Raw genomic sequence first — 27,607 nt, 5'->3', positions numbered from 1 at the left:
GCCGCGCATCATACACGGAGCTGTCAAGTGCCTTTTGCGCGCGCAAAACGCACACGCTCGTGTAAATCAGGCCTAAAAAGGAACAAAATATAATGTAAATTCAAATTGCGATCCCAATAAAGGGGGACGGCAAAGAAAAAAATTCCCTGAAGACATTTTATCTCCCTCTCCTTCACCTTCCAATGATTAGAGCACGAGGACAACATGTTTGGGGAAAGCAGCAGGTCTTAAAGGGGTTTGCCCATCACACACATTTATGACATATCCACAGGATGTCATAAATGTCAGGTAGATGCGGGTCCCACCTCTGAGACCTGCACCTACCTCTAGAACGGGGCCCCCTAAATCCCATTCTACTGCTCTGTGTTGTGGCTGAAGCGTATGATTCCCAACCGTAAATGACGGAAAAAGCGTAGCTCACTGAGCTACGCTGTTTCCGTAAGTCCCATAGTAGTGAATGGCAGTTACAGATGCAGCGTAGCATGCGAGTTAGAGTATGTTCACACAGAGTGTTTTTGTGCGTATTTCAGGGGGGTTTACGCCTCGAGAAACGCCTGAAAAAATGGAAGCGGAACGCCTCCATACATCTGCCCATTGATTTCAATGGGAAATACGGCGTTCTGTTCCGACGGGGCATTTTTTTTACGCCTCGTTTTCCAAAAACGGCACGTAAAAAGACGCCTGTGAAAAAGAAGTGCATGTCACTTCTTGGGACGTTTTTGGAGCCTGTTTTGACTCTATAGGAAAACAGCTCCAAAAACGGCCGTAAAAAACAACGGGGAAAAACGCAAGTATGATTAAAAAACAGCTGAAAATCAAAAACTGTTTTCCCTTCAAAACAGCTCCGTATTTTCAGACGTTTTTGAGTTTGTGTGTGCACATACCCTGACGATGTTTCTGTAACAACCATTCAGTTCTATGGGATTTATGGAAACAGCGTAGCTCATCGAGCGTCGCTATTTTGTAGCTCATTGTTGAAAATCACACGATTCAGCCACAATACGGAGCAGTAGAACCCCCGTTCTACAGATAGATGCGGGTCCCAGAGATGGATATGTCATAAATGTCTCTGATGGGAAAACCCATTTATGGCCCTTTTACACTGGCCGATGGTTGGTGGAATGGAACGCTCCTTCACGAGCATCGGCCTGTGAAAGAAAGCCCAGTGATCAGCTGACTAACGAGCAAACGCTCATTTCTCAGCTGATTACAGCTTTAACGCGGCTGTAAGGGTATGTTCACACGACAGCGTCCGTAACAGCTGAAATTACGGGGATGTTTTCAGAAGGAAACATCCCCGTAATTTCAGCCGTAACGGCATGTGCAGGCGCTTGAACGCCGCGTCCATTATGGACTTAATTGGCGCTGCTTTTCATTGGAGTCAATGAATAACGGCTCCAATTACGCCCCAAGAAGTGACAGGTCACTTCTTTGACGCGGGCGTCCATTTACGCCTCGTGTGAACAGACAAACGTCAGCCCATTGCTTTCAATGGGCAGATGTTTGTCACCGCTATCGAGGCGCATTTTTCGGACATAATTCGGGGCAAAAACGCCTGAATTACGTCCGTAATTAGTGTGTGTGAACATACCCTTATACTCATAGTTGTCGGCAGCAAAGCTCCCCGTGGGTGGCAGTTTGCTATAGCAGAAATCTTCCCCATTTGAGAACAAAGTTCCATTTAATTTGTGGTGATTGGGCATGTCATTCATAAGAGCACCTTGGTCCACTTATTTATGGCGATTTGTGGGGGTGTAAACACAATAAACTGGAGCTTCATCTAAGGGTGTCTCAAAGCAAGTATTAGGCCTAGTTCACACAGAGTTTTTTTGCAGGCAGAAAAAATCTGCCTCAAAATTCCTTCAGGAAATTTGAGACAGATTTTGACCTGCCTGCCCTTTTCTGTTGCGGTTTTTGTGGCGTTTTTCACCCATGGCCATTGAGGACCATGGGAAAAAAATGCAGCGAAAAACGATCGGAGGTCGGAAACAAGCGCCATGTTTTTTTCTGCCTCCCATTGATTTCAATGGGAGGTCAGAAGCAGAACCTTGGCAAGAAAGGACATGCCGCTTTTTTCCCCACGAGGGCCTAAAAACCGCTCGGGAAAAAAAACCGCCTCTGTCTCCCATTGAAATCAACGGGGGGCAATTTCAGATTTTTTTTGGCGCTGATTCCGACGCCCTTTCCGCGTCAAAAATCACAGTGTGAACTGGGCTTTATACTGCTTCCTGTGAACTAATTTTCTCCTTTATGTCCAATTTTTTCATGAATACCAGATTATCGGAAAATCAAATGCTGGGTTCAAACTATTTTATTTGGTTGTCAATTATATCTTGGTCAAGGTCAGGTAGGAAAAATATGAAAGCCAGAGGCCATTGTTAACAAGTGCAGATTGCAAAGCAGTTAATTTTACATATATACCGTAGTTAACTGGTGTTATAATGCCACTAAAGATGCCATGCAGTGGCTGGTGAGAATCGGGGAATGGAGTAAACATGGAGAGGACTGCTCATTATTGAACATTATTTCCAACATGTTATACAATCTCCTTACAGCTCTTGGCCTTAATGTGAATGTGGCCAGATGTCTTGCTGTGATCAAAGTATTGGCCCTCATAGGGCCACCATTAGGCTCGCTATCTATAAAAGTATTTTATTGTTCAATACACAGAACATTGAGATGTTTGCAATTTCCAGATAATCTGAAATTTTGAAAATGCTCACAACTTGCCTTCTCTTGACTTGGCAGACACTTATCGTATTGTTCAGACAAACACCGCTTTCTTAAATTTTAGAAATTCTTCAACAAGAGTTTTTCAGAATAAAAGGCTAGGTAAACCTTAGCACAGGTATTTTATACAACTTTTTTGTTGTTTTTATTAAAAAATGGTTTCGTTTTTGATGTACAACTTCAATGTATCCTGTATACATAGAAGCTGTATCTTGTGCTCAAACAAGAATCCGTCAGAGTAGCGTGACTGGCGGCTTCGGTGACAGAGGGTCCTGTGTGTCTCTGACACGCAGGATCCACCGGTTATCGATCACATTGGTGAAACCGACTCCTGCCCGTCAGGATCCCCATGTTATCGATAACTTCTAAGTTTCATTATTTAGATGTGATCGATAACAGGTGGATCCTACGTGTCTCTGACACGAAGCAGTCAGTCCCGCAGACCTGATGTATTCGGCTTTGAGTGCATTATACAGCTTCTATGTATCTAGTATACATAGAAGTTGTATGTCAAAAAATATATATATTTTTTTTTTAAATAAACAATAAAATAATAAATAAAAAAAGCGTACAAAGGTTCACATAGCCTTTAAAGGGGTTGTCTCATGACGGCGCTTTATTTAAAAAATGGGCAAATTAACATATCAGACAAGTTTGCAGCCCTTGCATGTGTATTTATTGAATTATGACTCACTCTTTACCCGTTTGCTCTGCCATCCCTCTCTGACGTAACTTTTTTGTACTTCCTGATCGGTGGGTGGAACTTCGACCTGCCCCCATGTGACTGTCAACCGGAGGAGAGCGTTGGGACCATATGGGTCATCACAGCACTATCTCCCCACACAGCATAGCCAGACTGCTGCCTGCACTACTCTACATCCTACCAATATATCAGCTGCATGAACATTTTTTTTCCTTTCCTGGAGCACAACCCATACTTCATTATAGCATGCACAACTTTCTATCCTCATATCCCACCCTACGATAGAAAGTAGAGAATCCGTTAAGTATGGGGTGTGCTCAGGAAAGAAATGTTCATGCAGCTGTCAGGTGGGTGGTCCCCAGTGCCCCCTGTCAATCTCAATCATTGACACTGAGCGATGAGGACAGCCCACTAGACAGTCTACTCTTAAAAGGGCACCGAAATTAACAGGGCCGATTGCAGGAAAATGCAGGCAGCGAGCAGGAAAATAAAAACAGCACTGCCGCCACGGGTAAGATATCCAGATGGTTTTATAGGTTAGAGGATGTGACAGGTCCCCTTTAACACCAAACTATCTCCCATATCATAATTGCAAAGGTCCAGGATGTTGAGCTATAGTTGGGCAGGGTTGTTTGTCAGGGTCCACATGCTGGAGAGATATTATTTCATGGTGTCAGGGTCCGCGTGCTGGAGATATTATTTCATGGTGTCAGGGTCCGCATGCTGGAGAGATATTATTTCATGGTGTCAGGGTCAGCGTGCTGGAGATATTTTTTCATGGTGTCAGGGTCCGCATGCTGGAGAGATATTATTTCATGGTGTCAGGGTCTGCGTGCTGGAGATATTATTTCATGGTGTCAGGGTCCGCATGCTGGAGAGATATTATTTCATGGTGTCAGGGTCCGCGTGCTGGAGATATTATTTCGTGGTGTCAGGGTCCGCATGCTGGAGAGATATTATTTCATGGTGTCAGGGTCCGCATGCTGGAGAGATATTATTTCATGGCGTCAGGGTCCGCATGCTGGAGAGATATTATTTTATGGTATCAGGGTCCGCATGCTGGAGAGATATTATTTCATGGTGTCAGGGTCCACATGCTGGAGAGATATTATTTCATGGTGTCAGGTTCCGCATGCTAGAGAGATATATTATTTCATAGTGTCTGGGTCCGCATGCTGGAGAGATATTATTTCATGGTGTCAGGGTCCGCAAGCTGGAGAGATATTATTTCATGGTGTCAGGGTCCACATGCTGGAGAGATATTATTTCATGGTGTCAGGGTCCGCATGCTGGAGAGATATTATTTCATGGTGTCCGTGTAATGACAGGGATAGGGAAACAGACAAGTGAGCCCTAATCTACCCGCCACTCAGTCCCTGCCTACTTGCAACGACCCGCCCTAGGCGACGGGGTACAACTGGGTGATGGTCCCTACAGTCAATAAGTGCACGACAGACAACAGACAAGGAAACACAGAACAAAGGGAAACGGGGCAGTTGCCCACGGCAAAACCGTGAGCAACAAGAGTAGTAAACGAGCCGAGTCAAACCAGGAGAGTACGAGGTGCCAAACGTAGAGCAGGAGAGTAGTGAACAAGCCGAGTCAAACCAGGAGTGTACGAGGTACCAAACGCAGAGCAGAAGAGTAGTCAGTAAGCCAGGGTCAATACGAAGCAGGGACAAGTAGTTCAAGAAGCTGCAGAAGGGCCAGGAAACCAACAGACAAGAATCACAAGCAAGGAAGAACAGGAAAGGCAGGTATAAATAGACAGAGGGCGGGAGCTAGCTCCGTCTGGCCAGGCTGTGCTAGGCTCTCCCACTCCTAAGCCTGCCATCCTGAGTGGTGGAAGATGGAGTCAGTCTCACAGACATAGAAGCAGGTGCAGACTGATTACCTATGGGCATGGATACAGAAGCTGTGCCTGGCAGATCCTTGACAGTACCCCCCCTTTTATGAGGGGCCACCGGACCCTTTCTAGATGGACCTGGTTTATTGGGGAAACGAAGGTGGATCCTCCTGACCAATACCCCAGCGTGAACATCCCGGGCGGGTACCCAAGTCCTCTCCTCAGGCCCGTATCCTCTCCAATGGACCAGGTACTGGAGGGAGCCTTGGACCATCTTGCTGTCCACAATCTTGGCCACCTCGAATTCTACCCCCTCAGGGGTGAGAACGGGGACAGGAGGTTTCCTCGAGGGAGCCAAGGACGGGGAGCAGCGTTTAAGGAGGGAGGCATGAAACACGTTGTGTACTCGAAAAGATGGGGGCAACTCCAGTTGGAAGGAGACAGGATTGAGGACTTCAATGACCTTGTACGGCCCTATAAACCGGGGAGTAAACTTCTTGAACGGGACTTTAAGGCGCAAGTTCTTTGACGATAGCCACACCAGATCCCCGACCATAAACAAGGGGTTAGCAGAATGTCTTCTATCTGCCTGAGTTTTTTGTATGCTCTGGGACGCCTCTAGGTTCTTCTGATCCTGGGCCCAGACTGTGCACAGTTCCCGATGAACGACCTCTACCTCGGGATTGTTGGAACTACCAGGTAAAACGGAGGAGAACCGTGGATTAAACCCAAAATTACAGAAAAAGGGGGAGACCCCTGACGAGTTACTGACCCGGTTATTAAGGGAAAATTCGGCGAGGGGAATGAATGAGACCCAATCAAATTGACAGTCAGAGATAAAACACCTTAAATATTGTTCTAGAGACTGATTAGTCCTCTCGGTTTGGCCATTAGTTTCAGGATGGAAGGCAGAGGAGAAGGACAGATCAATCTCCAAATTTTTACAGAAGGGTCTCCAAAACAAAGAAACAAATTGTACCCCTCTGTCAGAAATAATATTGACAGGGAGCCCATGGAGACGCAGGATGTGTTTGACAAACAAGGTAGCTAACGTCTTAGCATTGGGTAGTTTTTTGAGGGGCACAAAGTGGCACATCTTACTGAAGCGGTCTACTACAACCCACACCACTGACTTGCCTTGAGATGGAGGCAAATCGGTGATAAAATCCATGGAGATATGGGTCCAAGGTCTCTGGGAATGGGCAAAGAACGTAGTAAGCCCGCTGGTCGGGACCTGGGAGTCTTGGACCTAGCACAAACCTCACAAGCGGCAACGTAGGCCTTAACGTCTTTAGGCAACCCAGGCCACCAATAGTTTCTGGCAATGAGGTGCTTGGTACCCAGGATGACTGGATGACCAGATAGGGAAAATCATGACTCCGCACTAAGTACCCTTAGCCGGAATTGCAGGGGAACAAACAGCTTGTTCTCAGGAAGGTTCCCGGGAGCTGAACCTTGATCAGCAGCAATTTCAGAGATTAAATCAGACTCAATAGAGGAAATGATTATACCTGGAGGCAAAATACAAGCAGGATCTTCCTCCGAAGGAGGGCTGGCCATGAAGCTACGCGACAGTGCATCAGCCTTAATATTTTTAGACCCAGCCCTATAGGTAACCAAAAAATGGAATCTGGTAAAAAATAACGCCCATCGAGCTTGTCTCGGGTTTAGCCTCCGGGCCGATTCTAGGAAAACCAGATTCTTGTGGTCGGTAAGGACCGTTACCTGGTGCCTAGCCCCCTCCAGGAAGTGGCGCCACTCTTCAAACGCCCATTTAATGGCTAAGAGTTCGCGGTTGCCAATATCATAGTTACTCTCAGTGGGCGAAAACTTCCTGGAGAAGTAGGCACAGGGACGGAGATGGGTGAGGGACCTGGTACCCTGGGACAAGACAGCCCCCACTCCCACCTCGGACGCGTCAACCTACACGATAAATGGCTCCATTTGGTTGGGCTGAACCAACACCGGGGCCGAGATAAAGCAATTCTTAATGACCTCAAAAGCCTGGACAGCCTCAGGAGGCCAGCGGAGGAGATCAGCACCCTTGCGAGTGAGGTCCGTAAGAGGCTTAGCGATGACCGAGAAGTTAGCAATAAATCTCCTGTAATAATTAGCGAACCCCAAGAAACACTGTAACGCCTTCAGGGAGGCAGGTTGGACCCATTCCGCCACAGCATGGACCTTGGCGGGGTCCATGCGGAATTCATGAGGAGTGAGGATTTGACCCAAAAATGGTATCTCCTGCACCCCAAACACACATTTTTCGGTCTTCGCAGTTTGTTTTCCCGAAGGACCTGGAGCACCTTCCTGACATGGTCAATGTGGGAGGACCAGTCCTTGGAAAACACAAGTATGTCATCAAGGTACACTACAAGAAATACCCCCAGGTAATCTCTTAAAATCTCATTTATGAAATTCTGGAAGACCGCGAGAGCATTACACAACCCAAAGGGCATGACGAGGTATTCGAAATGACCTTCGGGCGTGTTAAACGCAGTCTTCCACTCATCCCCCTCTTTGATGCGGATAAGGTTATACGCCCCTCGTAGATCAAACTTAGAGAACAATTGGGCCCCCTGAACCTGATTAAAGAGATCAGGAATCAAAGGAAGGGGATACTGGTTCCTTACAGTGACCTTATTCAAGTTACGGTAGTCAATGCATGGCCTAAGACCACCATCCTTCTTCCCTACGAAGAAAAAGCCAGCACCTACTGGAGAAGTAGAGGGGCGAATGTAACCCTTGGCCAGGCATTCCTGCATATACTCTCTCATGGCTTCACGTTCGGGACAAGAGAGATTAAATATCCTACCCTTAGGGAGCTTAGCTCCTGGTACCAAATCGATAGCGCAATCGTATTCTCTATGAGGAGGTAACACTTCGGAGGCCTCCTTAGAGAAAACATCAGCGAAATCCTGAACAAACTCAGGTAGCGTGTTCACCTCCTCAGGGGGAGAAATAGAATTAACAGAAAAACATGACGTCAAGCATTCATTACCCCATTTGGTAAGATCCCCAGTATTCCAGTAAAACGTGGGATTATGCAACTGCAACCAGGGAAGGCCTAAAACCAAATCGGACGATAATCCCTGCATCAACAGTACAGAGCACTGCTCCAAATGCATGGAGCCAACAAGGAGTTCAAAAACAGGGGTATGCTGTGTAAAATAACCATTAGCAAGAGGAGTGGAGTCGATACCCACTACCGGGACAGGTTTAGGCAAATCAATCAAAGGCATAGCTAGAGACATAGCAAATTCCACAGACATGATATTAGCAGACGACCCTGAATCCACGAAGGCACTGCCGGTAGCAGACCTACCACCAAAAGAGACCTGAAAGGGAAGCAAGATTTTATTACGTTTCATATTTACGGGAAATACCTGTGCGCCCAAGTGACCTCCCCGATGATCACTTAGGCGCGGAAGTTTTCCGGCTGCTTATTCTTATGCCTAGGACAGGTGTTCACTTGATGCTTGTCATCCCCACAATAGAAGCAGAGACCATTCTTCCTGCGGAACTCTCTACGTTGTTGGGGGGACACGGAGGCCCCGAGTTGCATAGGTACCTCTGAGTCTTCCGTGGAAGAACGAAGCAACGGAACCTCGGGAGGCATCATGGGGGAGTCAGAGGAGAAAACACATAAACGTTCACGTTGTCGTTCCCTGAGACGTCGGTCAAGTCGTACCGCTAAAGCCATAACCTGGTCTAGGGAGTCAGAAGAAGGATAGCTAACTAGCAGGTCTTTCAGGGCGTTCGACAGACCCAACCTAAACTAGCACCTTAAGGCAGGGTCATTCCACCGAGAAGCTACGCACCACTTCCTAAAGTCAGAGCAATACTCCTCAACAGGTCTCTTACCCTGACGTAAGGTCACCAGCTGACTCTCAGCAAAGGTAGTCCTGTCAGTCTCGTCATAAATGAGTCCGAGAGCAGAAAAGAAAAGATCAACGGAGGAAAGTTCAGGGGCGTCAGGAGCCAAGAAGAAGGCCCATTCTTGGGGCCCTTCCTGGGGCCGGGACATAATTATACCCACCCGCTGGCTCTCAGAACCTGAGGAGTGGGGCTTTAAACGAAAATAGAGCCTAAAACTCTCCCGAAAGGAGAGAAAAGTCTTCCGGTCCCCTGAGAACTGGTCAGGCAACTTGAGGTGGGGTTCAAGAGGTGAGGGGTACTACCATGGTAGCATCAGTCTGGTTGACCCTCTGAGCCAGGGCCTGTAGGGAGAGACCCTGCATTTGCTGAACCAGGGTCTCAAGGGGGTCCATAGTGGTGTGAGGGACCACATAGAGTAGGTATATGGGCTTGTGATTATGTAATGACAGGGATAGGGAAACAGACAAGTGAGCCCTAATCTACCCGCCACTCAGTCCCTGCCTACTTGCAACGACCGGCCCTAGGCGACGGGGTACAACTGGGCGACGGTCCCTACACTCAATAAGTGCACAACAGACAACAGACAAGGAAACACAGAACAAAGAGAAACGGGGCAGTTGCCCACGGCAACACCGTGAGCAACAAGAGTAGTAAACGAGCCGAGTCAAACCAGGAGAGTACGAGGTGCCAAACGTAGAGCAGGAGAGTAGTGAACAAGCCGAGTCAAACCAGGAGTGTACGAGGTACCAAACACAGAGCAGAAGAGTAGTCAGTAAGCCAGGGTCAATACGAAGCAGGGACAAGTAGTTCAAGAAGCTGCAGAAGGGCCAGGAAACCAACAGAGAAGAATCACAAGAAAGGAGGAACAGGAAAGGCAGGTATAAATAGACAGAGGACGGGAGCTAGCTCCGTCTGGCCAGGCTGTGCTAGGCTCTCCCACTCCTAAGCCTGCCATCCTGAGTGGTGGAAGATGGAGTCAGTCTCACAGACATAGAAGCAGGTGCAGACTGATTACCTATGGGCGTGGATACAGAAGCTGTGCCTGGCAGATCCTTAACAGTCAGGTTCCGCATGCTGGAGAGATATTATTTCATAGTGTCTGGGTCCGCATGCTGGAGAGATATTATTTCATGGTGTCAGGGTCCGTATGCTGGAGAGATATTATCCTGGTTCCGGATCGCAGCGGAGGTCCTGAGGTCAAGCGCTGTGCGCAGCGCATGACGCCACAGCGCTATGCGCCGCGCACAGCATCGAGACGACAGAACTACCGCCGCGGCTGAAGAGGAAGGTAAGGTTAGCCCTGACTGGCGAGTTCCGACTCCCGGGACCCGCCAATCAGCTGTTTTGAAGGGGCCGCAGCACTCGTACGAGAGCTGCTCCCCTTCATTCCTGTCACTTCATTCCGGTCACACTGTGAATCCGTGTCGGCGATTTACAGTGTGGGGGAGTAGTGAAATGAAGGGGAAGCAGCTCTCGTACGAGTGCTGCGGCCTCTTCAAAACAGCTGATTTGCGGGTCCCGAGAGACACATCAGCTATTGATGGCCAATCCTGAGGATAGGCCATCAATGTTTAGCGACTGTACAACCCCTAAGCCTACGACGTAGCAGGCTTAGGGGGCCCATGAGACAGGATCACAGATTGTGTGATCCTGTCTCCTGGGCCCTGTATCTAAGCCAATCACATGGTAGGCTTAGATACATGGCCCATGCGTGATCCTGTCTGCTGGGCCCTGTATCTAAGCCAATCACATGGTAGGCTTAGATACATGGCCCATGCGTGATCCTGTCTGCTGGGCCCTGTATCTAAGCCAATCACATGGTAGGCTTAGATACATGGCCCATGTGTGAACCTGTCTGCTGGGCCCTGTATCTAAGCCAATCACATGGCAGGCTTAGATACATGGCCCATCTGTGATCCTGTCTGATGGGCCCTGTATATAAGCCTACCACACTGTAGGTTTAGATACAGGGCCCCAGTACACAGTAATCTTATACTGTATAAGATTACTGTCTGCTGGACCCTGTATCTAAGCCTACGTTGTGGTAGGCTTAGATACAGGGTCCCACAGACAGTATCACACATGGGCCCTGTATCTAAGCCTAACACGTGTTACTAATAATTTTTTGTGTGTTTTCTTACAGGTTCGGTCGTTGGACTACGTCGGATTCCAGGACTACTTCGATGACAGCTTTATTATCAATAAAATGGTTAATGAGGGCTGTGTGGGTTTTTTTTTATTTCAATAAAATATATTTTCTATGTCTTTGTTTTTTTTAAACGATATAACTACCGCCTTAGTAATGGCCGCCGGCTGATTGACAGCATCCATTGCTAAGGCGGGGCTTAGTGTTAGCCGATGCAGAGGCTAACACTAACCCCCATTATTACCCCGGTACCCACCGCCACCAAGGGTGCTGGGAAGAGCCGGGTACGATCCAGTACCTGACCATCTGTAGTGATGGTCGGCCACTGGGGTGGTGGCAGGCTGGTATTATCAGGAGGGGAAAGGCCAAAAACAGTGGCCCTTCCTACCCTGGTGATGCTAGGCTGCTGCTTTATTGTATCTGGCTGGTTATGAAAAATGGGGGGGACCCCACGTCATTTTAAAAAAAATTTAATAAAAAATAATTGGAAAGAACGATGTGGGGTCCCCCCCTATTTTCATAACCAGCCAGATACAACACAGCAGCAGCAGGCAGCATTACAAGGGTGGGAAGGGCCACTGTTTTTGGCCTTCCCCAGCCTAATACTACCAGCCTGCGGCCACCCCGGTGCCTGCGCGTCCCTACAGATGGACGGGTACTGGTTTGTACCCGGCTCTTCCCAGTACTTCTGGTGGCGGTGGGTACCGGGGTAATAATGGGGCTTAGTGTAGCCTCTGCACCGGCTAACATTAAGCCCCGCCTTAGTAATGGAGGTTGTCAATCAGCCAGCGGCCATTACTAAGGCGGTGATAATAAAGTTTAAAAAGATACAAGCACATAGAAAAAATATTTTATTGAAATAAAAAACACAACCCTCATTAACCATTTTATTGAGAATAAAAAAAACGCCGTCATTGAAGTCCTCGAATCCGAAGTCCAACAACCGAACCTGTAAAATAACACAAACACACAAAAATAATCAGTAACACATAAAGAAGCAAAATTATTATTCTTACCTATCCTGGGTCCAGCGCTGGAGACGCAATGTCAGCGAGCTGGGCCCTGTATCTAATCCAATCATGTGTGATACTGTCTGCTGAGCTGTGTATCTAATCCAATCATGTGTGATACTGTCTGCTGGGCCCTGTATCTAATCCGATCATGTGTGATACTGTCTGCTGAGCCACTGTATCTAATCCTATCATGTGCTGATACTGCCTTCTGAGCCACTGTATCTAATCCTATCATGTGTGGTACTGTCTGCTGAGCCACTGTATCTAATCCTATCATGTGTGGTACTGTATGCTGAGCCACTGTATCTAATCCTATCATGTATGATACTGTCTGCTGGGCCACTGTATCTAATCCTATCATGTGTGATACTGTCTGCTGAGCCACTGTATCTAATCCAATCCATAGTTTAGAGGGTCGTAGTGCTATAGATATACTATGCTGTCTCATATACACACTTTTTTTTGGGCGGACACATATGTATTCTGGCTATTTCCCTGACATTTTAATCCCTGAGGGTATGTTCACACGGCAGCGTCCGTTACGGCTGAAATTACGGTGCTGTTTTCAGGAGAAAACAGCACCGTAATTTCAGCCGTAATGGCATGTGCAGGCATCTTTCGCTGTGTCCATTACGGACGTAATTGGAGCTGTTTTTCTACGGAGTCCATGGAAAATGGCTCCATTTACGTCTGAAGAAGTTTGCGGAGGGGGGGGGGCCAGTAAGAATTTTTGCATCGGGGCCCATGAGCCTTTAGCTACGCCCCTGGCAGCAGGATATGTGTGCTTTATGGCAGTGAATGAGAATTAATGGTCAGAAAAGCGTGAATAGACTAATATAGTCTCCAGGAAGAGATGGAGTCCTGCCCTCCCCCGGAGACCAGGGGATCTGAATACAGAGCCTTATCTGTGTGTTTAGTGTAAAGTACGGCTATCCATTTAAAGAGGCTCTGTCACCAGATTATAAGTGCCCTATCTCCTACATAATCTGATTGCCGCTGTAATGTAGATAACAGCAGTGGTTTTTATTTTGAAAAACGATCATTTTTGAGCAAGTTATGAGCTAGTTTAGATTTATGCTAATGAGTTTCTCAATGGACAACTGGGCGTGTTTTTACTTTCTACCAACTGGGCGTTGTGAAGAGAAGTGTATGAGGCTGACATATGATGCTGACATACACTTCTATTCACAATGCCCAGCTAGTAAAACAAGTAAACACGCCCAGATGTTACAAACACAATACACGCCCAGTTGGAAATAAGCGAAAACACGCCCGGTTGTCCATTAGAAAGGCTCATTTGCATAAATATAAAATTGCTCATAACTTGATCGTTTAAAAAAAATAAATAAACGTTACTGTTATCTACATTGCAGCGCCAATCACATGCAATAGGAGATAGGGATCTGATAATCTGGTGACAGAGCCTCTTTAAGGCTTTTAGGCCTTCAGCAGAACAATAGAGCTGCCATCTGTCATTAAATCCCCTATCCGCTAACGATAATGAGATAACCCTGCTGACCCTAGCCCAGACTACATGGCAAAGCTGAAAAGTGAGCTGCAGAAAACAGGAAATCGCGTGTTCCACTGGCTTGTGTGAAACGGCAATAAAACTGCATATACAGTTAGGTCCAGAATTATTTGGACAGTGACACAATCTTCATTATTTGGGCCCTGCTGCCACCACATTAGATTTGAAATGAAATAACTGAGATGCAATTGAAGTGTAGACTTTCAGGTTTAATTCAAGGGGTTGACCAAAAATATCCTGTGAAACGTTTAGGAATTGCAACCATTTTTCTACACAGCCGCCACATTTCAGGGGATCAAAAGTAATTGGACAAATTAACATTACCATAAATAAAATGGTTTTTTTGTAATACTTTGTAGAGAATCCTTTGCACGCAATGACTGCCTGAGGTCTGGAACCCATGGACATCACCACACGCTGGGTTTCCTCATTTGTGATGCTTTGCCCGGCCATTACTGCCGCTGTCTTCAGTTGTTGCTTGTTTGTCAAACGTTTAGCTACCCTTTAAGGCAGAAAGAGCCACAAACTTCTGACATGTCATAGTGACATGTCAGAAGTTTGGATTGGTGGGGGTCCGAGCACTGAGACCCCCACCCATCTCTAGAACAAAGCAGCTGAAGTGCTCGTGTGAGCTCTCAGCCGCTTCGTGTCTGTTGGACTTATTCCGGAAAGCCTATGTATCGGAGTACGGGCATATAGACTTTCTATTGAGTCCATACACGGATACATTTATTTCCGGAAACAGCCGAACAGACATGAAGTGGCTGAGCGCTCACACGAGCACTTCAGCTGCTTCGTTCTAGTGATTGGGGGGGGGGGGGGGTCTCAGTGCTCGGACACCCATCAATCCAAACTTCTGACATGCCACTATGACATGTCAGAAGTTTGTCAAACGTTTAGCTACACTTTAAGTTTTGTCTTAAGCAAGTAAAATGCAGCTCGATCGGGTTGAGATCTGGTGATTGACTTGGCCATTGCAGAATATTCCACTTCTTTGCCTTATAAACTCCTGGGTTGCTTTCGCAGTACGTTTTGGGTCATTGTCCATCTGTCCTGTGAAGCGACGCCCAATCAACCTCCTGCATTTGGTTGAATCGGAGCAGAAAGTAAATCCCTGAACACTTCAGAATTCATCCGGCTGCTTCTGTCTTCAGTCACATCATCAATAAACACTAGTGACCCAGTGCCGTTGGCAGCCATGCATGCCCACGCCATCACACTGTCTCCACCATGTATTACAGAGGATGTGGTATGCTTCGGATCATGAGCGGTTCCAAGCCTTCTCCATACTTTTTTCCTCCCATCATTCTGGTACAGGATGATCTTAGTTTCATGCTGTTCCAGAACTGGGCGGCTTCTTTATATGTTGTTTGGCAAAGTCTAATCCGGCCTTTCTATTTTTGAGGCTGATTCATGGTTTGCACCTTGTGGTGAACCCTCTGTATTTGCTCTCATGAAGTCGTCTCTTTATGGTAGACTTAGATACTGATGCACCTACTTCCAGGAGAGTGTTCTTCACTTGAGTAGATGCTGTGAAGGGTTTTTTCTTCACCATGGAAAGGATTCTGCGATCATCCACCATTGTTGTCTTCCGTGGACGTCCAGGTTTTTTGGAGTTCACAAGATCACCAGTGCGCTCTTCTTTTTCATGAATGTATCAAACTGTTGATTTGGCTACTCCTAACATTTGTGCTCTCTCTCTGATGGATTTCTTTATTTTTTTTCAGCCTAACAATGGTCTGTTTCACTTGCATTGAGAGCTCCTTTGACCTCATGTTGTGGGTTCACAGCAACAGCTTCCAAATGCAAATGCCACACTTGGAATCAACTCCAGACCTTTTACCTGCTTAATTGATGATGGATTAATTAGTGAATAGCCCATTAAATAGCTTTTGAGATAATTGTCCTAAACCCTTTCCCAAACTAGGATGTGAATACCCTCAAATTAAAGCGGATAGTCTGCACTTTAAGCCCATATTGATTATATAACTGTATATTCAATGTTTCAGTAAACAGCTAAAATGCCAAAACTCGTGTCACTGTCCAAATAATTCCAGACCTAACTGTGTGTATATATATATATATATATATATATATATATATTTATGCACACACACACCTATATATATTTGTTTATATGGATAGTCACATAAAAGAGGGGACGTGACTTAAAATGTATCAACATGCACTAAAACTCTTAGTGCAAAACATAGATCTAAGTAAGCCAACCAAAAGGTGGCGTGAGGAAGGGAAAGTGTCTAATATGTCTAGCAAGATGCGCCAAATTAATCATACAACATACACTATAATAAATTTGGCGCAGATTCTGCCTGCCTGGTCTAGTTTTAAGCAATGTTTAAGACAGTAATAATAAATCTGCCCCTAGATATGTTTAGAATAAAAATCTGATTTAAAGATTGTAATTTTCTGATACATTCAATTCAAATATAGCATTTCAGCTTATAACGGAGCACAGGATGTGGTTAGGTCATTTTGGAGAATTTCATGATAAAGCTTGGTTACAGTCTATCTATATTAATTAATTTGCTTTTCGTAGCTTTCCCCACACTAGATTGTAAAGATACAAATGTTACCATATTTACATACCAACCAGTACCACAGATTCATAGAAAGTCTTCGGAACCAAATTTTAGTTTAGAGATATGAAATTAAAGTGACGCTACATCTAGCACATGTTATATATACATGGCCATTCTTGCAGCTTTCACTGAGTTTTTATATTAAAAAATCTGCTGCTAACTGGAAACCACAAACAAGCAGGTTTGCTGCCATTGATGGATCTTATCTTGGGTTAAGTGCTCCTGTATTCAGGTAACGTAGGGAAAACCGGTTCACTGATTGGTCAATGGGTCTGTCTCATTAGCATTAAATACCTCCAGCAACTAGGGCCATTAACCCATGCATATCTGGACATGCATGAGATATTTAAGTGTTAAAACTTTTTTTATTTTTAAAAAACTTGTAATCAGTAGCTGGCCTTCTTGTTGATGGTTTCCAAGTATCAACAGACTTTTTTTTATACACTAAAATTAACAAAAAAATAAGGACAAAAAGGTAATGACCCATAAATATTTGATTTAGTTGAAGTTTTCCTTTCATTTTGCTTAAAAAAAAATACTCAAATATTGCTAAAAAGGTTATTTTGTATGTATTTAATGAATGTGTTTAGATTTGATGCTCTTTAGAAATAAAAATATTTACGTTTTTTTCCCCACGATTTGAGAAGCTTGATAATAAAATGTTCCATTAATTATTTTTCCATAATCTTTCTTTTTATATCTCCGTAGTGTTTTTGTGTTATAATTAAGAAGTTACCGGAATGGACGCGACTGGATGAGGTGCGAGGAATTAGAAGACATCTAGGGAAATAAAGGATTAATATTGTGTTGCATAAACAGCAGTAGCGTACATTCCAAGGAGGCAGACTACGCCACTGCTAAGGGGCCCATGGTGGAAGGGGGCCGGACCCTGAACGGTTTCTTCTGCTTCCAGATGCATTTGCTGCAGACACCACTGGGGGAGCTCAATGCATAAAGACTTTTATAGCTCCCATTGTGTTCAATCCATATTCACTGAGCTCCCCCTAGTGGTGAGTGTAGGTAGCCAGAGTTTTATTAAAGAGGGTCTGTCACCAGATTATAAGTGTCCTATTTCCTACATAATCTGATTTGGTGCTGTAATGTAGATTACAGCAGTGGTATTTATTTTGAAAAACGATCATTTTTGAGCAAGTTATGAACAATTTTAGATTTATGCTAATTCATTTCTTATTGTCTAACTGGGCATTTTTTACCTTTTGACCAAGTGGGCGTTCTAAAGAGAAGTGTATGACGCTGACCAATCCGCATCATACACTTCTCTCCATTCATGTAATCAGCACATAGTGATCCTGCGTTGTTCACTATGTGCAGTTACATACACACACATTAACGTTACTGAAGTGTCTTGACAGTGAATAGACATCGCGTCCAACCAGGACAGGATGTCTGTTCACAATCCCGACACTTCAGTAACGTTAATGTGTCAGTATAAGACAGCACATAGTGATCTAGCAGGATCCCTATGCGCTGAGTAAATTAATGGAGAGAAGTGTATGACGCGGATTGGTCACTGATTGGTCAGCGTCATACACTCCTCTGTACAACGCCCACTTGGTCAAAAGCAAAACCACGCCCAGTTGTCTATTAAGAAATTCATTAGCATAAAGCTAAAAATCGCTCATAACTTGCTAAAAATAGATGTTTTTCTAAATAAAAAGCACTGCCGTCACCTACATTACAGCGCCGATCACATTATGTAGGAGATAAATAAGGAGCCAAACACCGAAAAACATTCCCAAACCATTATCTCTTCTCCACCAAGTCTTACAGTAGGCACTATGTAATCTGGTAGGCAGCGTTCTCCTGCCATCCGCCAAACCCAGACTCGCCCATCAGACTGCCAGATAGAGCAGCGTGATTCGTCACTTCACAGAACACGTTTCCACTGCTCCAGAGTCCAGTGACGGCGGCTTTATACCACTCCCTGACGCTTGGCCTTGTGCTCTTACGCTTGTGCGCAGCTGCTCGGCCATGGAAACCCATTTCATGAAGCTCCTGAACCACAGTTCGCGTACTGATGTGACTTCTACAGGCAGTTTGGATCTCCGTAGTGAGTGACGTAACAGGCGATTGTCACGTGCCACACTCTTCAGTACTTGGCGGTCCCACTCTGTGGTTTGCGTTGCCTATCACTTTGTGGCTGAGCTGTTGTCACACCTAGACACTTCCATTTCACAAAATTAGTGTTACAGGTGACCGAGGCAGCAGATCAGAAATTTCACGTACTCACTTGTGGCAAAGATGGCATCCTATGTGACACAGGTCTTTAGTGCGATCCGTACTACTACCAGTGTTTATGTATGGAGATTGCATGGCTGTGTGCTTGATTTTATGCACCTGTCTGCATGGGTGTGGCCAAAACATCTGAACTTAATAATTGGGGGGGGGGGGGGGGGGTGTCCACATACTTTTGGCCATATTTATCTAAAATCTATGGTCATTCATTGTCCTATTAGTATCCTACAATGGAAAATTAAGTGATGACTGTATTTCCTTAATGTGTAATCCTTCTCAAAACAATATTCCACAGTATAAAACTATATAAAATTGTTGAGCAACTTCATGAATACATTGCCTAAGGCTCGTGCGGCACGGTGACAAAAAAAAAGCATACCACTTGCTTCAGTTATTCCCTATGGTAATTTTGTCATGTGATATAAGAGTCTAGCTTTAAGGGTTTATTCACACGGTGCGTTTATATTGCATTTTTTCCTGACATTTTTGCTATATCACGACAAATCTGCATTCTGCCGTGCATTTGAAGAAAAAAAAAAAAACCCACGATATGACGACTGAATACACCCTAATGCTCCACAGTGACATGGCGTCGCCCATGATTTGTGGTAAAATTGTGGGATTCCCATGGCTGCGCAATGTCTTCAGTGTTTATGGGGGAGAAAAGACGCAAGTTACCTCGCGACCATCGCAAAAACAACATCAGATTTTCAGCCAGGGACACAGCGTCATTTGCAACTTTTTCCCCCATAGGTAAACATGGAGGTCATTGAGATAATGGATTTTATTACGACACCAGGCCTCGCTGTTGAGCACTACCTGAAGTGGTAACTCCCACAATGCACTGCTCTCAGTAGCAAGAAACCGGCAGATTTCTGAATTTATCTTTAGACATAAATGGAGAAGAAAACTGTGGAACCTTCTAAATTGTTTAAAATGGAGGACTTTTCCCTCCATTAAAGGCATACAGACACCAATAAAACACAACACGCCATTAACATTGATTGGAAAATATTAATACATTCTGCTTTCAAAATTGTACTTCAAATAAATATATTTTTAACATTGAAACAATGACAGTTGCACAAAACACAACTATTCGGCGGGATCATCACCGCTGACCTGAAAAAATAAACATTTTTTTTCTTTTTTTTTTTTAAATTTCCATCAGTACAACTAAAATGACCAAATCTAGTAATATCCATGGAGCAAACAAGTCGGTTACACAGAAAGATCTCCAAACAATCTGCAAAACCTACCGATAGTAACAAGATTTCTGAGGTAAATCGTTTTACTTTTCAGTTTTGAAATTGATTTAATCAAGAAAAAAATGAAAATATCTTTTCACCAATTACTTTACATTGAGGACACGACTTTCTTTTCGGAAGTCCGCCGTTACCTTAGGTTGTGACTGGTTTTGTTTTAATCAGGACCTAGAACTTTTTGGGCCTTATGTATCAAAGCGTTTCAATGCGGTGTTGAGGTTCTTGCCATGATTTTCTCAAAATCACAGAAAAAAACCGGCACATGACCGCCATGTATGAACACAGCCTATGAGAAATGGCGCCCTTGCTGTGCCATATAAACCAGAGTCCAGCTTTCATACTCGAAAACTACTGAGAATATAAAATGTGCACTGATTGTTTGCTATGGACGCCTCAATTTTGAGTCATGTCACTCTGTATACGGCACAACATGCAATATAAAAGACTTGATCTGTTCCATTAAATCAATTTAAAAGAGACCGTAGGCACCAGAATTAAAAAAGGTGCGCACAACTGATGTCCCGTTAGGAACATTAGTCCTTAAAGGGTCACCCGGTTTTAGCAAATTAATGTTAATTTTTGTATCATTAAAAGTTATACCATTTCCCACTATACGTTCTGCATTCATTCCTCACGATTTTCAAGATCTCTGCTTGCAGTTATTCACTAGGAACATTCATTGTTTACTTCAAGTGTATCAAATTCTGTCCATGGTCATGTGATGGGCTCACAGGTGCACGGCTCGTTACAAGACATCTCCGATACACATAATGTAACGATCCCAGCACCGGTGTGATCATCACATGACCATGGACAGAATTTTATCCACTGGACGTAAACAATGAAAGTTCCTACTGAATAACAACAAGCAGAGATTTTGAAAATCACAAGGGATTAATACAAAAAGTATATTGGAAAATTGTATAACTTTTAATTATAAGAAAAAACAACATCACTTGCTGAAACCGGACGACCCATTTAAAATAAAAATAAAAAAGTCACCAGTTAAGGCTCTATTCACTCTGGTGTTCGGCGCAATCTCTTCAGTATTCTTCCCGTCAACAGTACGGCAACCACAATAGAACCCCTATTATAAGTCAATGGGTTCTGCCGTTCGCCGTTAGGATCCGTCGTACCACAAATCCGACACAGCGTTGTGGTTTCTGTTATAAACAAAAACTACGATGCGTACGTTAAAGCCGAATATAAGCCCGAGTCTTCCTCCTCCGTCTAATAATTTTTTTCAGGTGTTTCAGCCGAGCGATCTGTTATTGAGAACGCCAACAATCAATATGGCCGCCATATAGGTCATATACAGCCCTCACAGGGCTATTTACCCAGCTTTCCTACACTACTGAACAGCAAATCCGACTAGTTTTACAATGATCGTCTTGATTTCTGTATTGCTGCATTACTAGGCAGATTTGCATCTTAAAGTTCGAACCGTGAAAAAAAAATAAAAAAAAATCGAGCTGGTCAACCTACATCTACCACCAGAAGATGCAGCCAGGAAAGCGAAAGCCTCTCCTGCAATGTAGACGCAACCAAAAGCCTGTCTGGACCTACCCTTAGATAATGTAAAGATGACGAGCCACGGACTTAGATTTATAGGAGATCTACTCATTTTATGGGAACCCTCCTCATCGGACCATTCAGTCCTTCATTCATGTAAATCTTAAATAATAAATAAATCAAGTAAACCTAAAAAAAACAAACCCAGCACAATGCATATATTCTAATTAGATTAGATTTCTCTTCAGGGTATCATGTAATGCAGGATTGTCAGATTATAATATAATACAATTGGCTGATCATGGGCATTAGATTGATCTTGGCTGTCCCTAGGACTGCCCCCTGACCATGACCCCTTTGAGTGAAAACAAAGCTCCTACAGGTTGGATTTTTAACGCATCCGATCTTATCCTTCCTCCAAAAAAAATGTGGTGCCAGAAGAGTCTGTTAGCCACTTATCTCCCCACCGAAGGGAATAACCTGCATGCTCAGCAGACATGAAAGGGGAAATTTGGGCTGATAGCTGCCGGCCGAATGACTATTCAGCTGGCAACTTACTTGTAAAGTTGTAAAGTTGACGCTACCAAACGGCTGACGCGGCTAGGTAGCTATCGGGTAACGTATTAGGAACATACCGGTGTTACCGCTTTGATTAGGTGAAAAAATATGTTTTATTCTGCTGCACATGGTGCCCACCGGACAAGGACTGTTCAACCAATTGCATAGGAGGGGAGGGTTCGCTGCGCTAAGATGCCAGACTATTGCTTGTTCAGCGGGCACGGCACGCGGCATAATAAAACTTCGTTTTTTCACTAATCCAAGCAGTAAAAGCAGAAACACTGATATGTCCCTAATCCATGACCAGCTACCTAGCGGTGTCAGACACTTGGTAGCGTAAAATCTACTGACAGACTAACTCGTATATAAAAACGAGTGAAATCATTGTCGTAGCAACCAATCAGATCATGGCGTTCATAGTCTAATCTGTATTGAACATATTAGGTATTTCCATATACATATACACACACATACATACATATATATATATATGTGTATTTATTTTTTTTTCACATTGAAACATTACAGAGCTTCGTAAAGAAGATTGGGCTACACTTTTATCCGTATTTTGTATTGGGGAAAAAAAAAAAATCACGCGACCAAATCTTAGGGTTGTGTTATGCAAATTCAAAACTGGTGGCTACAAAATCTTGTATGTATCTTCTAGGTCACCAAGACCACAAATGCAGCTTGTATGAAGGGATAAAGTACACCCTCTATGGATAGGATACCTACAAAGAGATCAATGTATGTCCATATAGACATTTGTATGTAAACAAACAACCTCCCAAACACCTACGGTACCAGAGATCCACAATGGCGGAATGAAAGCTTCCGACGTATGAGCTTTAATTATGAAATGATAATAAAGAACTTTGCATACCGGTTATCTACAGCCAATACCTCACGTCATGTATATCTAAATAGAGAACAGGAGCCATGGAGATTCTTAGTTCTAGACCTCGCTTTGTCTATACAATCCAGACTTACTGTAGATTTGTCTTGGGGTGTAGTCAAGCGCGGCAGATTTTGTTAAAGAAATGTCTGCGACTGAAGACCAGTTGCATTCATGTGAACGGAGCGGTTTCTGCAGCAGGTTCATGGATTTCAGATGAATGGAATTGATTTTCAGTCGCAGAAATTTCATCAACAAAATCTGCCGCGTGTGACTGCACCCTAATAGTGGGACTAGATTAGGCATCTTATTGCATAGGAACTACAAGTGGCGGCCTCTATCAGGGCTGCTGGGAACCAGAGACACCGACTGGCTTGAATTAAGACAAAAGGTGAGGGTCCTGAGAAATGGACCTTCAACAATTGTCTTTCAAGTGTCTGTTTTAAGTAAAGAGCTGGAGTCTTCTTTAATTGACAGGCATTATCCCTTGGAAGTTCTAAAGGTCCTATTACACGGGCCAAATGATCGGGAAAACCAGCGTTCATATGAACCGATCATTGTGTAATCAGAGCAGCGATCAGCCGATGAACGAGCAAATGCTCATTCATTGGCTGATCTATTCTTTTATGCAGCATTAAAAAGCATCGTTGTAGGCAGCACATCTCCCTGCGTAAACAGTATGTGCTGCCGACATGATGGCAATGCATGGGGACGATTGATTGGTGTAACGATCACTCGTCCCCATACATAACCGATCATTGCTCCATGTGAAAGGCGCAAACGAGCGCCGATCAACGAGCGGTCTCATTGATCGGCACTCGTTTACACGGTCCAAGTCGGGCCATGTAATAAGACCCTAAGAAATGAAACAAAAAATATATACCAATAGTGACTACTGGCCAGCTTCTTCTCAACTACAGCAAAAACCTCACCATACCAAAAATAAAACCACGGGTATGTAAACAGTGTGGAAGTGTCCACCATTGTGTGCCTTCTCAAAGTCTGGTGACTATCCATGCTGATGGCTGTTCTGGCGCCACCAAGAAAATTGTGACGAAAAACTCTCTTAAGGGAAATCTCTACGAAAATAGATGTTTTTTTTTAATTAATTTTTTTATTTATTTTAATCTCATGACTCTCTTGACTCTACTTGGGATTAAAGCATCGGTTGGGGCAAATTCATGGTGGTCTCTCCACGACGGATTACCAAGATGGAGGTGGCCTTGCATTGTGGACTCTCAGCCAATCATAGGGCAGTGCTAAGCTGCTCACAGCTCATTGACCCCCCCCCCGTAATGTTATCTTCTGATATGTATCTCGAACACGTCAGAAGATACAGGTTAATGTCCACCCTTTTAATAGAATATACGATTGGAACTCCATTTTTCAGATACAGAGCTCCACATTCCCTGTATAGACAGAGTTAAAGAGCATCTTCAGTTATGCTGCTGACCATATTTCCCACCAAGAGTTTGATGAAGACACAGCTGGAAGAGCGGGAAATCTAGTTGCTTAGGCAACTGGAGTGCCCGCTCCTCTGCCACCACTCTTAAACCTCTTGCTGGAGATGCAGTCAGCAGGGTAACTGGAGATACCCTTTAAATTATAAAAAAAATGTGTCTGCCTGTATCCACCACTAGGGGGAGCTAACTCCATACTATTATACATTGAACTCAATAACAGTGTGCAGTAAGCTCCCCTAGTGGCAGCTATAGGCAACTAGGAATTTTATAATTTAACTCAATGATAGGCAGGGGATTTGAAGCTCTGTATCAAAATAACTGAACTCTGTTCGCTATAAAAATATATTAAGAATTTAATCAGCGCCGAATGTTGGATCCAAAATCGGCATGGCATTGAATGGTGGACTTTTACATTAAGGTTGCATTCCCATTTCAGCCTGGACAAAGGATCAACCTAGAACCACTTGTCAAAACTTTGTGAATGGCGCATTGAACCTTCTGTTAAACATATATTTGTATAAAGGGCATAAGGACGTGTTATATCTATTTTAAAGGCAGCTAAAAATATGCATTCCTGACATGACCAGCACAATAGAGCGGAATAAACCTAAGGAATAGATGTATTTTTTTATTTGATTTTTTTAGGCAAGACACTACAAAAATACAGTACTACAAAATTATATTGTGGTCTATCTCTAAATAAATTCTAGCTCGATTGCTTTCTCACAAAAAACGAGAGAACTTTATTTCTTCATTGCATTACAATGGCCCGTATATTGAAGACACTATCTTGTACGAGGCCTCTCATTGTACACTCTGCCCAGGTTGGACCTCTAGGATTTATTCTACAACTTTTAAAGGGAAAATAAGAGGCCACGCTTTAATATTAGGCTCCAAGTATTAACTAATAACCAAGAAAATGGAGGCAAACATTTGGCGGCCCCAGCAAATATTTTTGGAAGTGCACCCTAAGGTTCCAGTAGGAAGATGTGCGATTATAAAACGTTAGGCACAAATTAATAGTAGTGGTTCCCAGGGACTGATATTCTAACGATCAGATAGTGTTCTATAGTGTCACACAATCTATATGTATAGCACACATAATGCCTGCCTAAACTATACCTACACAATCCAGTGAAACAAACCCGCAATTGTTTAGTTACAATTGTAAATTCCAGATTGCTTACTTTGCTCCTCAAATAAGAACCAGGACAGGTTCCCTATAGTTTAGGGGCATTTGTATGGTGGTCTATCAAAGTTGAACTTGTGGGTAAACTTACGCTCAATATATGACCCCCCAAAGTGGCAGTCATAAGAAGTGTGCCCTGCCCGGCCCTCCTGACTCTGAACACTCTTATTTTTAGCACTTCTGACTGCAGAAAAATATAGGTCATGTATTCCCGAGATATTTCGAAGAAGGGAATAGTTGACCTTTTTCTAGTCCTTGAATGGCACCGTGGAAGACCTTCAAGTTGCATGGAATTCCTTTTAGGCTCTTTTAACAAGTCCTTATTCAAGGAGGTAATTTATCAAGTATGATTTAACAAAACAAAAAACTCATGGAAATGAAGAAAAAAAACAACAACTCTGTGGTGAGTTTCCACCTTTCTGCATTATTAATATTCTCCATCACAAGGTCTCCCCCCAGGAAAGGATAGCAGGGTTGTTAAATTCTAGATTTACTACAATAGCATTTAATATGGCCCGTCTGCTCAATGGAGGCCGCCATTATATGTGCCTAACTTGTGAGTAGCCGAGCATGTCCCCAGGATAGAGTGAAGCATTGTAGGACTACTGTGCCCAAATCTGGTCTTTGACTTAATGGCTGCCACCACTGTGCATAGGTGTCAGATCCATTTTTGAGTACCACCACCTAAAATATATATAGGAGTTTTTAAAAAAAAAAATCAGGTCTACCAATATCTCAAGAGAGTTTTACAAGAAATTACTTTTGGGACGTCATAAAAGTCTGATCGTGGTGCTCTAGCCACAGGGAACCCCCACTGTTCTGAGACAAAGCTACTTCTCCATCAGGAACAGGGACTGGGCATTCCTGTTCTTGGGAGCAGAGGGGTTCCCAGCATTTAGGTCTATCTGATCAAATTTAAGACTAGGGCTCCACAGCAACACAGAGTCGTCTGTGATTTGCTGTAAAATTGCAGCATTACCGCGACTCATCACCGACTTCAAAGTTTCTGTCCATGAACCATGACAAAAGACAATTTTTTTCAAGTTCGCTTGCAGCTTCCTTTCTCATAGGGAAACATTAAAGTAGTCAGTGATTTGAGGTAATGCTGCAATTTCACTGCAAATTGCGGATGGCTCAGTGTCACCATGGAGCCCTGGAGTCTTATTGCATATGCCAAAAAAGAACAGTAATTCACAGAAAACCCCTTTAAGTCCACTTCAGCCCTTGCAGTCAATGTAAACAAGTCTGGTCTGTAATGGATGTGACTAACCAGGTATATCCATATGTTCATAGGTAAATATAGCACAGACACAGAAGTGTTGCTATATTTCTTTATGAAGATCTAGATAAACCTGTGCAGGACGCATCTGAAGGTGGTTTACTACAGCCATGTACGACATCTTCTCTAGACTGCTACCCCTTGCTCACTTCAGGTAAGTGGTGATATGGCCAATGGTCCGTCACCTCACACATTTAGAGGATTGTACATACAGACAATACGGGAGGTCAGCCGGAGAGCTCTGCTGCCAGCAGTTTTTGGAGAAGCAATGGCTGAAAAAAAACAACTCAGTCCATCTATATTTTCACCAAAATCTGTCGGCTGAGGGTATTTATGGCGCCAGTAGATATGTAGACTGTCAGGCTGGTTGGATCTGATAACAGTCAACTATGTTTTATGAAACTGGATGCTGGTGATGGACCAAGAAGATGGAGAAATCCGAGGTTCTGCTACTTTGAGAAATTCACATTTGAGTAGACTTATTATTTAATAGCAAACTGTTTAGGGGGATGGATAGAGATTTCCCGAAATGTACAGCGCTGGTCATTTCAAATAAACAGCCTTTCTTGGCTCTGAATTTCTTCTATGGAATCTCTTAACCGTATAATGCGAATGTTGTGGCCAGAACGGTTTCTTACGAATTCCATGGTCTATGGTAGTGGTCTCTAACCTGTAGCTCTCCAGCATTCTGGGAGTTGTAGTTTTGCATAAGCCACAGGTTGGAAGCCACCCTTCTATAGGTACCTTC

The 27,607-nt window shown here is 44.0% G+C and overlaps 1 protein-coding gene across 2 annotated transcripts in view; it reads left to right on the top strand.

Moving 5' to 3' along the window:
• CMC2 (C-X9-C motif containing 2) overlaps positions 1 to 22,856 on the top strand; it is a 48,648-nt gene extending 25,792 nt beyond the window's left edge. Inside the window, exons 6-8 of one of the 2 annotated variants that reach the window (XR_012850684.1) lie at positions 17,151 to 17,201; positions 19,870 to 19,979; positions 22,701 to 22,856. Coding sequence is in view for 1 of the 2 variants with exons in the window: in XM_075838659.1 (XP_075694774.1) it covers positions 17,151 to 17,170 (20 nt within the window). In the remaining variant the exon portion in view is untranslated. Of the gene's footprint in view, positions 1 to 17,150; positions 17,581 to 19,869; positions 19,980 to 22,700 lie in introns of those variants that run through there. The other variant, XM_075838659.1, reaches the window with a different exon arrangement.
• The last annotated feature ends 4,751 nt before the right edge of the window (positions 22,857 to 27,607 follow it).

The sequence above is a fragment of the Rhinoderma darwinii genome, chromosome 9, assembly GCF_050947455.1.
Source record: "Rhinoderma darwinii isolate aRhiDar2 chromosome 9, aRhiDar2.hap1, whole genome shotgun sequence".
In the NCBI taxonomy this organism is placed as follows: domain Eukaryota; kingdom Metazoa; phylum Chordata; class Amphibia; order Anura; family Rhinodermatidae; genus Rhinoderma; species Rhinoderma darwinii.
The sequence above is the reverse complement of the archived record's forward strand: the minus strand, read 5'-3'. Positions and strand labels throughout refer to the sequence as shown.